Source organism: Canis lupus, chromosome 25, assembly GCF_003254725.2.
Source record: "Canis lupus dingo isolate Sandy chromosome 25, ASM325472v2, whole genome shotgun sequence".
Classification (NCBI taxonomy): domain Eukaryota; kingdom Metazoa; phylum Chordata; class Mammalia; order Carnivora; family Canidae; genus Canis; species Canis lupus.
In genome coordinates this window covers 5278205-5290357 of record NC_064267.1, presented here as the reverse complement: position 1 = coordinate 5290357, position 12153 = coordinate 5278205, and the positions used below count along the sequence as shown (strand labels likewise).

The following is a 12153-nucleotide window of genomic DNA, read 5'->3' as shown; positions in this document are numbered from 1 at the left end:
CACCAGCAAAAGGGAATGAATGGTATTATGACTGGCCTATGTAGAGCAATACTGGTTAATAACCTAGTTAGCTGAGGTAAAGCTAACTTTTCTATACCTGATCTAGTTTAACAAGAGAACAAAATCTACATTGTGTTAGCAGGGAAGAAGAAATAGCTATAATGGAAAACAGTCAATGTCTGCCGTAGAAAGTTTCTACTTCTATTTTATTTCATCAGTTTTGTCCTTAGTCTACTCATATGATGGTAACAATGGTGTTTCCATTGCAAGTGTTATTATATGCTAAATTACCTAGGAATGCTATATAAGGAAACTGGAATACAATGGCATACATTACTGTTAACATGACTATCAATGGAGGTATATAGTGTAACTTACTAATTACAATATTAGTAGTCCCCAAATGAGAGATACTCAACTTTCCTTTCTTTAACATAGGATGGAAACATAATATAAACAAGATACCATGTATGTCTATTCTCTTTCATGAGTTCTCATAAAATTCCCCAAACAATTTTACTTATTTTTTTTAAAGATTTTATTTTTATTTATTTGAGAGATAGAGAAAGCACACAAGTGCATGCACAAGCAGGAAAGGGGGAGAGGAAGAGGAAGATGGAGACTCCCCACTGAGTAGAGAGCCAGCTTGGAGCTCTTTCTCAGGACCCTAAGACCATAATCTGAGCGGAAGGCAGACACTTAACCAACTGAGCCACCCAGGAGCTCCTAATTTAATTTTTTAAAAGGTAGCTCTCTATTAAGGATTGGGCAAACATTTTGACATCTAAAATATCATAGATGATAGTTTACAGTTGCAAAGAATGAGAATCATTGACTTAAAATTGATCATGCTGAAGATTGAATAGCTACACTAAAGAAGATGACGAGATATCTGGCCTTCCATTCAGTTTCTGATGCTTTGTCTTCAAAGAATTTATCCTTAACCAGTGTTAGACAAGCATGTTCTCTCGTCTTGCCCCCATCATGAGATATGAAAAGAAGCATGACTAATTGTTTCTACTATTAGTAAGATATATCATAAGAAGTGGTGGAAGATCTTTTTCTTATTGTGCATATCATGAACATTACTTTACACACACACACAGAAGAAAGTGGTCACATACCCTCTAGTGAACTAATGCTGAGTTCTTAGAGTGAATGACACCTCAGTTGGTTTCACTGTCTTCTTGACTGGACCTATCACAAGCATTGGTTAATTGGTCCTACTTCCAGCATTGGAGTAGCCACTGCGTACCAGATACCATTGAATTGGTGTAAAAAAGGATGATGAGTTTTTGTTTCAGTCTTTCGTAAAGTTGAACCTTTTGGTTTACAGAAGTAGCTGTTGGCATCAGTATGGAAACCAACTGGCAGCTTTCCTTGTTGAGCACTTTGATGTGTGGACAACAATTTAATGTCTACAGCTATTTGTGGATTGTTGGAGAAACAGTGAAACTTCAAAATTGAAAAACAGACCAAACTTGAGAAATTAAAATTGAACAAAAAAAAATGCAGCTAATTATGGAGTAATCTCTTTTTCCCCATTAGAAAACAGTTTATATTCTTGGCAGACATCAAACTAAAGCAGTGTATTTTTCTGGGTATCTAAGTTTTGTATGTAAAAGTTGTACTGCTGACCTTGAAGGTCTTTTTTCCGTTTTTTATTCAATAAGTCCTTGAATTTTCACTTATTTATTAGATTTCCCTATCATGTCCCTTCTGTGACTAGCAGTATACATTTTCAATACAGCTGGTTTCAGGTGGGGCTGCAACCTGGTGAAGAACAGAAACTGCCTGAAAGGTACACTTAAGAGTTAACTATCCAATTGTTCTAGATTACATGAGGATGGTAAATAAGGAAAACTTATTGCAACACAAAAATAACCAGCTTTTGTGAAAATAAACTTTTTAAACTAAATTCATTGACCTAATAATTTGTCTTTGAATCCAGTTAATGCACTGTATTCTGAAGGCAGAAACCCAGATATGACTTAATATACTTGGATTCAAAGAAAGCCTGCAAGGATAAATGTTGAGTTTTTGGTAATATATCTCAATTGTAAATTATTTTCTAATAATTTGATTTTAAATTGTCCTAGCTCTTCAATATTTTTTACTTTATAAACATTAAAAAGTTAACTATTTGAGCTAAGAAAATGTTCGTGTTTTGTTTTTCTGTTTTAGCCACTCCACAAAGTCTGTAATGGATTTTGTCAATAGCAATGAAAATATTATTTTTGTACATAACACAATTCACCTCATTTCCCAAATGGTAGACAACATCATTATTGCTTGTGGAGGAATTTTACCATTGCTCTCTGCTGCTACATCACCAACTGTAAGTACTTTGCTTCCATCTAGTGGTGTATTTTATAATTACCTGACTAGAGCGTGTCAGCAGTGTTCTCTGCTGTAGACAGATTTTAACCAGACATGTTCACCTTAGGCCACTTTTCCCCTTTTCTTTTTGTCAGTGTTGGATTTCAACTATGTGTGTTTATGAAAATATTTCTCTGGTGATTTTGATGAATACTGTTGAAGGATAGCCAAAGCTTTAAGTAACTTAACTTTATTCTCTATATATTGTCTATTTCCTCAAATATATAGTAAAGTTTTTATTCTGTAACCCTTGAAATTCTAAATTCAAGTGCATGGTTATTGTGTAAGTAAAGTTTTACATCTAAATTTAGAAAAAAATAGAGATGCCAAACCTCATGTGAATTGCTTGAAATATTCTAAACTTAATACTATTATAAACTATGTATGGGAGTTTTACATTCCTGTTCTCTGAGATTTAATCTTGAAACCAACATTTTGCTTCCAAAAGGGTTCCAAATTAATGAATTCTTTATTAAAACTTAGGTACCTCAGTTAGAAAAAAATATAAAATACCATTTTTATGATATCTAAAAAATTTCATAATCCTTAAAAACATCAAAAACCTTTTTATAGACATATGGACTGTAATTGCATTTGCATCTGACTTTTACTAGGTAAACATTTAAAAAATACAGCTATTTTTCTAGATAAAACATTGAAATATATTAATAAGTTTAAGAGGAATTTAATGTTAATTAAATGTTTAAAATGTAATAGGTCAATATTAACTTTCTTTTTTGGTTGTAATATTTAAAAATCTCTGACTTCTGTATGAAAAAAAACAAAGACTTCATAGCTGCTTACTCGGATAGGACAGAATGTAGAACTCTGCTTTGCATATTGTCTGTGTTCCTGCTACCATATTGGAAACTAACTCATGAACCCAAAAAATATATTCTCTTCACAGAGCAATTGGCTTTTTTGTTAAGGTGACTTTCACTTGGTGCAACAGTGTTTCCAAATTAGTCCCTGGTTTTAGTGCACTATTAATTAGGTTTTCTTACATGATTCCTTTTCTCACTATAGTTTTGTCAATGCCATCACCCCCAAAGCAGCATTGAAACTTAAATATTGTCAGCAAAAGATTGTATGCCTGACATCTCTCCCCCCTCACAGGCATATATATCTGATTTCATGCATGAATTTATTCAAGAAATTGGCAAAGGCAAGCAGGCTAGTTCAAGAGGGAGAGAAGCAAACAGGTTATCATTATTAGGGCCTTAACAAAATGAGCAGCTAAGCAAGGAAATGGAAACAGGAAGAAACATAGTTGACGCCATGTGAGGAATGTAGATATCCTGTGAGATTAATCCTATCCCTTTTCTTTAATCTCTGATTTTTCCTGGTGATTTACACCAAATTTAGATGAATCAAAAGTTTGTTATGATTTTCAAAATTCATTCTGATATTGAAACAGGGAGGGATTTTCCCCCTTCATTAAAAACTGAATAAATTAATATTTTCTTCTGACTTTTTCTTCATTATATAAATATTTTAATGTTTTCTAAATAACCATTTATCATCAAGAAATTTTAAAGGATTATATTGAAATTCATTTTATAGTATTGTTTTAAAATTTTGTGCACTGGAAATGATCTCTATATAAAATTAGAAGTAGGTATTGAAATTTCTATAGGCTTGAAATATTCATATTACTAAATAGTTTTCCAAATTTTAAAGCCAAAAACATCTCCATCAAGATAGAGAAAATAGGAAATTAGTGAAATAAATTGTCATTAAATTTTATGATTCATATACTGTTTCACTGCCCAAATTTGTTTATTTTGTATTTTATAATGAATATGTAATAAAGATACATTTTGAAGTTTGACTTCCAAAATTATTACCTTTGCAGTTTGAACCACTATATTTTGCAGGATTGCCTAGAATATTCTTTAACAGACTAGGGGATTCATTCAGTTGTAGAAATTTTTCTTCATTATCTATTTTTCTATATTTCTGTCATTTTGGTTCATTAACTGATTGTACCTATGCCTGGTTCTACAACGTAACTGATTTTGTGTTCTTTGAACAAATGCTTCCTTAAAAGAAACATCCAGAACCTTTTGTCCCACTCATTGGTTCTGACTGAGTATTGTTTTCTCTTACTTGATTATGTAATATTCCTGCTAAAAATTGTAGCACAGTAAAGGGAGAATGTTGGGAAAGAGGAGATTGAATAAAGAAGAAAATTATAACTAAATATATGTAGAGCTTTTATGGCTTACATATAACATGTAAAAATCCAAAAGTGAAATAGCAAACATTGACAGTATACAGATTAACAAAAAGAAACATTGTTATGTAGATGCCATTATAATTTCAATCTTAGATTCATGAAGAAAGAAACATTTGATACTGATATTTGAGAGACCTCATGATTTTGTTTAGGTTTGTGTAGTTTTAAAAATATTTATTCATTAGATGCATAAGTGCATTTAACCAATACATGTGAATAATGATGAATGGCTGTGACTGGCAAACTTTTTCTGTATGGGTCAGATGATGAATATTTTCAGTTTTTTGGGTTATATGGTATCTGTCTCAACTACTCAACTCTGCTCTTATTGTGCAAAAGCAGCCATAGACAGTTACATAAAGAAATGTGTGGGTTTGACTCAATAAAAGTTTATTTATAAAAATAGGCAGTGGGGCAGATTGACTTGTGGGTCATGGTTTACTGACCACTGATTAAGAGCATAATCCTCACAAAGAATACAAATGTCAGAGTATAATGTTTTAATGTGAAAACTATTATTTATTACTGACCATTGAAAATTCAGTGATTAGAGCTAAAGATAAACTCATTATTTCCTATTAGAGAACTTGAATTGACTTACTGAATATTGATTAGAGTTTAATTTTTAGAACAATTTCATTGAACTTTGTGGTTATTATGTTCTCTTAGAAGATATATAACTTTTCATATTCAGCCATACTAATTTTTTTTCAACATTTGACATGTCTAATGTTGAAATTGTATTTAATTTTGAGAGGGTAAGTAGAATGCTAAGTTTTTGTTTTTTTTTTTTAATTTTACCAAGGTGAAAAACGACATTAAGAATGTTTATTTTTACTAGCAATGAACCTGTGGACACAGAAATTAAAAATACAATGCCATATGTAATCACTTGATTTGAAATACTTAGTTGTAAATATAACAATAAGTATATGATGTTTTTATTCTGAAAACTACAAAAGACTGGTAGAAGCAATCAAAGATGGTCTAAATAAATGGAGACTGTACCATGTTTATGGGTTGGAGTCTCAACGTAGTAAAGGTAACACTTGTCCCCAAATTGATATTTAGATGTATCACAGTTCCTCATAAAATCCCATCAAAACTTTTTTGTAGTTATAAACACTATTTTTTTTAAATTCACATGGAATAGTTAAAACAATTTCGAAAGAATCGTTATATATTAAGCACAGTAATCAAGACTGTTTTGTATCTTAGAGAGACATAGTTCAATGGAACAACAATGAAAACACAGAAATGGACCCCCAGTTAAATGCACACATTTTTTCCCACATAGGCTAAAACAGTTCGTTTGAGGAAAGGTATCCTTTCCAAAGACCAGGGTAATGCTTGGTTTTCTTTGTAGTTCTCCATTGAAAAATATCATGACAATAGGTTCAACTCAGGAATATGTCTTTCCTATTTGTCAGTTTAAATGTGAATTTCAGATAAGTAAGTATGGAAACTTACTCCTTTTCATTAAAAACAAACTTGTTTCCCACCGTCAGTGAGATTCAGACACAATCTTTTTGAAATTAAGATTCAATATAAAGTATATGGATTTTGGCTTAAGATAAATCTGTGTTTTAATCTGGGTTCTATCACTTACTTGTTAGGATATTACCCTCATTTTCTTCATTTATGAAAAGGTGTTAATTATGCTAATCTAACAAGGAGTTTCTGAAAATTAGGATAAATAATGTCTGTAAAAGTTCATTAGATGGAAAAGGCTCTTAATGTTTCCTTCATTTAGTTCCTTTTGAAACAGTTTTTTTTTTCAGAACTGTATTATGATAGGGTAATTTTCCTTATTTATAAAATAATCCTGTCATATTCAGAATTCTAAAATAAGGTATTTGAGACAAATTTATTTATAATGGGAGATTTTTTGGTGGCAAAAGACTTAAAACTCTTTTTGTCTGCTATCGCTTTGGGATTGGTGGTCTATTTTCTGCCTTGGGATCTTACATGAATGTACTAATTCCCACTAAATATGAAAAGTTGAACGTTTAGATTAATCTTGTAAGTGATAGTTCAGTGGAAACTTTAAGGAAAAAGAAGTATACGTATACAATATTAGTAAACACCTTGAACTTAATTAAAGAAGCAGGACTTTGGGGGATTTTAGTTTTGCCCTGATTATTTATAAAGTCCTATGAGCATAGAATATAAATTATAAAGATAGTTTCAAGTCTATAAATTAGACCAGCAGTTTTAACTTCAGGGCCCAGGGAAAATTTTAAACTTCTTAGTACATAGTTTGACCAGTCTTTGTTTTGGGAAAGAGGCATTACTTTTATTGTTGATGTTGGATTTTTAGAGTTAGTGTTTCTGTGACTAGTCAGTTGAACCTTCTCTTTCATTCTCTATACATTGTACAAGTTGGTCATGAATGAAAAGAAGTTGTAGAAAAAATGAAGAGAAGCAAAGAACATAGATCAACTACAAGTTGCATAATCACTTTGTGATTTTAAGTTGATCATTTTGGTCAACCATCCAGAACACTGAATGTTTAGAATTTAATTCTGTGTCATGTATAGTTTCATTTTCTCTGTCAAGGAAAATTATAGTGACTAATATTTCTGGCTTTCCTCATAGTTTCATAGTCATGAAAGGAGAGCAAATATTATCTGTCAAAAAATGATAAGGCCTTAAATTTAGTTTATATTTCCTTGCCATTATCAGAATGTTTAGCTAATAGATTTGGAAAAATTACTAATTTTTCTTTTGTTTATCTCATAATACTGATCAATATCTAGTATTCTCAGCAGTCTTTTATGTGTTTTCCTATACAGTGTACCATGAAAATGGTGTTTTTTTGAAATTTATGCTCACATGTATTTGTGGTAAAAAATCAGAGAATAGGAACAGTTGATGACTTTTATTGTGATACTTAGTTCTAGCCAAAATTTTGAATATATTGAATATAATTCTTAGTTAAGACTCTGAAATTTAGTGTAATATCTATGTAATTTATCTATGTAATTAACTTAGTTGACATGCAGGCCTCATTAGTGTATCAATAAGTTTTTTTCTAGCAAAAGGGAAAGTGATTCTTAAGTTATAATCACTACAGAATTTCATTCTTTGACACCTGGGGATATTGATCTATAGGAAGGGCTCCATGTGTTTTAGAAAACAAGTTATAACATTCCTTAATAAAAATTCTAGAAGGTTGGTATAAATAGTGTATTTCCTTAAGTCATCTCTGCCTAAACCAATACTGAGTTAAGACTTTTACAGAGACATCATATTAGCTTATTTATTAAAATGCTTCCTTAGGCATCTGCCAGGAAAATATATTTATTTTATAAAATAGAATATGCATAATTTCTAGTATATGAACTTTGTATAATATATATTATTGGCAGAGTTACTCTAATGAAAAAAATAAACATTAGTTTAAATATTTAATGTTAATCATATGTAATTTATAAAAGGAATATTTTTTCTAAGAACTTTAATAAAACAATAAAATATAATTTTAAAATATATTATTTTATCTTTCAATTTTACATTGTATTTTCATTTAATTTTAATAATTTCCTTTTCTTGTACTTTTTGATCTGTTGTCTGTTTTGTCTAATGCATGTCCAGGGTTCTAAGGTTAGTATTACCTCAGTAATTTTCAGGTCTTCAGTTTTAAGCTTTATTTTTACTTTTTATGAAATTTTTGACTTGGTTATGTTTTGAGTTCCCATACCATCTTTAACGTTACACATATCTTTGGTATATTTAAAATACTCATTAAAAGGATTTTTTTCTCAATGCATTGATGAAATCATATTATTCACAATAACCTTTAGGCTAAACTATTATAAAATGAAAACATATTTCAGTCATATGTTCAATCAAATGTTAATTGGTTCTAATGAAAGGAAATTGGATGGGATATATGTTATTTTAAGATTTAATAATAATCATATGTGAGTGATCTTTATTGTTAAACTTATGTTACAATGTTTATATAACATTTCATCAAAATTATAAATTACTTTTATATGGAATTAATTAAGAGCTCCCTTTTTGGTTCTTTGTGTTAAGAATGCTTTATTATTTCAAAGTTTTATTTTGTTTAGTCAAAAATAACAGTTTGGCAAGTTACATGGATGATTAATAATCTGTTTATAATTTCTGTATGTAATTTAGCCATTTAAAAATGAAAGCATATTTTGGAGGTTAGGCCTGGTAGACCATAAAAGGCATGAAAATAAGACCATTAACTAATAAAATGACTAGTAATAAATACATCTTATAATTTGAATAATTCATAATGGTGAATTTCTTTGAGAATGTATCTATAGATATTTTAAAATTCTAATATTTTTGAAAATTAATTTAGAATATTTGATAGATCTAAACAATGGCCAGATTTTCCATTCCATTATGAGATGCTTACACTGAGATTTAAAAGAGGTCTTCTGTAAAAATTTTTTCTTTTTAATATACTATTGTGCTGTGATCACATTTTTAATTCATGCTATGAAGTAATGTTATATATCAGTAAAGTGCTAGGAACTTGCATTTAAGAAATCCAAGAGATGAATTAATTATTTCTTTAGGCCACAGACTAAGTTGGCATAATGTAAATCAACAATCGAAAACAAAGTTCTGTTTTCAAGCTCATTTTAGAGAGAATGGTTTTAACACAATTTTGCTGTTAAATGGAAGGAAGAAAAGTTGTTACATTTTATACTCCATTTAGAATCGAGTTTAGTTATATGGTGCTTGCAGTAGTCACCTATCATTTTTATTACCCATCTTGTGCTCAAAAAGTGTTTAAAAGGTGGGGTTTTTTTTCTTCAATTAGTGCTTCCTGCTGACATTTCCATTTTAATGTGAGTAGGAATATATTTAGGTTAAATGATGTACATCAACAATATCAAAATGGAACACTAATTAGGAGTAGATACCTGTAATATATGCTTACCTTGTAGTTGAATTTATCATTTGGTGAAGAAGTAAGGTTAATCAATATGGCTAGTGTGCCCATTTTCAGAAAATGTAAGCAGTAGTATTTTTTTTACTCATTATAGACAGAGAGAGCGAGAGACAGAGAGAGAGAGAGAGACAGAGAGCGGAGACATAGGCAGAGGGAGAAGCAGGGTCCATGCAGGAGCCCGACGTGGGACTCGATCCTGGGTCTCCAGGATCACACTTCTCATTGCTAGTGTCTTATAGATCACAAGTTAATGTCTGCAGAGGAATTAATGGTCTTCTTGATTATTTTTACCCTAGATTTTTATTTTATATATGAGATTCCTAGTAGCTTAGTTTATTCTGAAATGGGTAAGAAATTATCGTGTGTTCTCATCTGATAGTCATCTCATTTTGATGCCAATTGGAAGTGCCATGTATCTTTACTATTACTCGTCATGCATTTATACTAAAGAAAAAGTAAAGCATCTCTCTTAGTAAAGAAGAGTGAAGATTTTAGGAAAGTAACAATTTTATATCTTTGTTAATAAAATAAGACAAAAGTAGCATAATATAGATGTGTAATTATTCCTAAGTATCTTTGTGATATGATCTTAAGTTCGAAATATGTTTTTACAAGTGATGACATTTATTTTTAACCTTCATTTTAAAATGGATTTTTTCTTTTTTCAAGGATAATTCATAGGTAAACTAATTAAATTTGACAACCAGCTCTTTGATATGTAGAGTTAGTTTCTAATTTATGATTTATTTTGTTTAGAAAATATACTAAGTATGCTGAACTACTATTTACCTGTAGTATGTATGTATATGTATTATATTTCCACATTTTAAACAAGGCTTAACTCTTCTATTTTCTTAAAGACGGAATTGGAAAATATTGAAGTGACACAAGGCATGTCAGCTGAGACAGCAGTAACTTTCCTCAGCCGATTGATGGCTATGGTTGATGTACTTGTATTTGCCAGCTCTCTAAATTTTAGTGAGATTGAAGCTGAAAAAAACATGTCTTCTGGAGGTTTAATGAGACAGTGCCTAAGGCTAGGTAAGTCTGTTAAGAATAATGGTACATGTTAAATAATAACCTACAGATCAGTCTTTTGATGCTCTGTAGTATGTATTGATGATACAAGTTAATAATTATGTTGTATAGAGATAACCTTGTAATTCTTGAGAACTACTAAATTAAAAAATTATGGTATCTTCACTTTAGAGATTTCAAGAAGTTGATCATCTTTAATGGGTTATAAATTTGAAATGAAGTAAAATATGTTTTGAATTGTTTTAAAATCAATAGCGCTATAACATTTTTCATTGACATGATCTTAATGTCAATCTATTTAGGATTCCTTTTTTGGTAAACTAATATAGAATATAGTTGTCCTGACTCACAAATATGTCGGAAGGCCAGTTACATAATTTTTATGCACAGAATGCCAAAGGATAAAACTGACTATTCCAATGTCACTATTTCTCAGAGTAAGCAGTTAACACTAATAAACATACCTATATGTTTATTTACTCTTCAGTGTGGCAAAGAAAAGTTAGCACTAAAAACGCTTTGGTCAATTTAGTCCATCTCTTTACATCTATCCTTACACATCTTAACTTTTTTAAAGGGGAAATTTACTTATACTGCTTAGACTTTATAAGGGCCCAGAAAACAATTGTTTTTATACTTGCCTGAGTATGAGTAGGACACAGGAAAGTAAGGCATTACAAATAGGAAGGAAGTTCCTGATGTGTACTCTTTTTAACCATAATTTTAAAAATTATATAAAAATCTACAGGTGTATAGTTTCAGGGGATAAATTGTTTTGATCCAAGGTAGGAATAATAGCTTGGTTTAAGAATGATGGAATGAAACCTACTTTTTTTCTTTGTATTTTTTAAAGATGGGCAAGTTAGGTGGAATCATTCCATCATCATTCTAATGTAAAGATTGACCACACTGAGCTGTTTCTGACTACTGATAGGTGTAGTATAATTTACTGTGGGCACTATGGACATATCCAGTGACATTTAACAATAGCTGACAGAGTGAACTTTGTGAGACAGAGAAATTTTTTAAATACCTCAGTATCTTAAAACCAGCATTTATTGGACTCCTGAGTGGCTCAGTGGTTGAGCATCGGCTCAGATCGTGATCCTGGGTCCTGGGATTGAGTTTCTTGTCGGGCTCCCTGCAGGGAGCCTGCTTCTCCCTCTGCCTATGTCTCTGACACTCTCTCTCTCTCTCTCTCTCTCTCTCTCTCTGTGTCTCTTATGAATAAATAAAATCTTAAAGATCCCAGAACTCCGGGATCATGCCCTGAGCCGACAGTCAACCACTGAGCCACTGAGGCGTCCCATAAATAAAATCTTTAAAACAAAACCAAACCAGCATTTATTTGGTTATTCTGAGCTTTTATTTCTGAATATATTTCAAAGCTGTACTGTTAATTTCATTTTTATCCTAGTATTTCCTAGCCGATTTGTTTTTTTGTCATCTCCAGAAGTTTTAGGAGTGAATAATAATGAAGCAAACAATTTATGTATCAATATGTGTTGTCTACTGTTCTAAGCACTTTATAAATGTATTAATTAATCCTTAGAGC

The 12153-nt window shown here is 30.8% G+C and overlaps 1 protein-coding gene across 11 annotated transcripts in view; it reads left to right on the top strand.

Moving 5' to 3' along the window:
- Positions 1-12153, top strand: part of NBEA (neurobeachin) — a 674158-nt gene that overhangs the window by 194943 nt on the left and 467062 nt on the right. For all 11 annotated transcript variants that reach the window (XM_049101416.1, XM_049101413.1, XM_049101412.1 and 8 more), the window contains 2 exons: positions 2185-2338; positions 10421-10601. In XM_049101416.1, coding sequence (XP_048957373.1) covers positions 2185-2338; positions 10421-10601 — 335 coding nt within the window. The remainder of the gene's footprint in view (positions 1-2184; positions 2339-10420; positions 10602-12153) is intronic.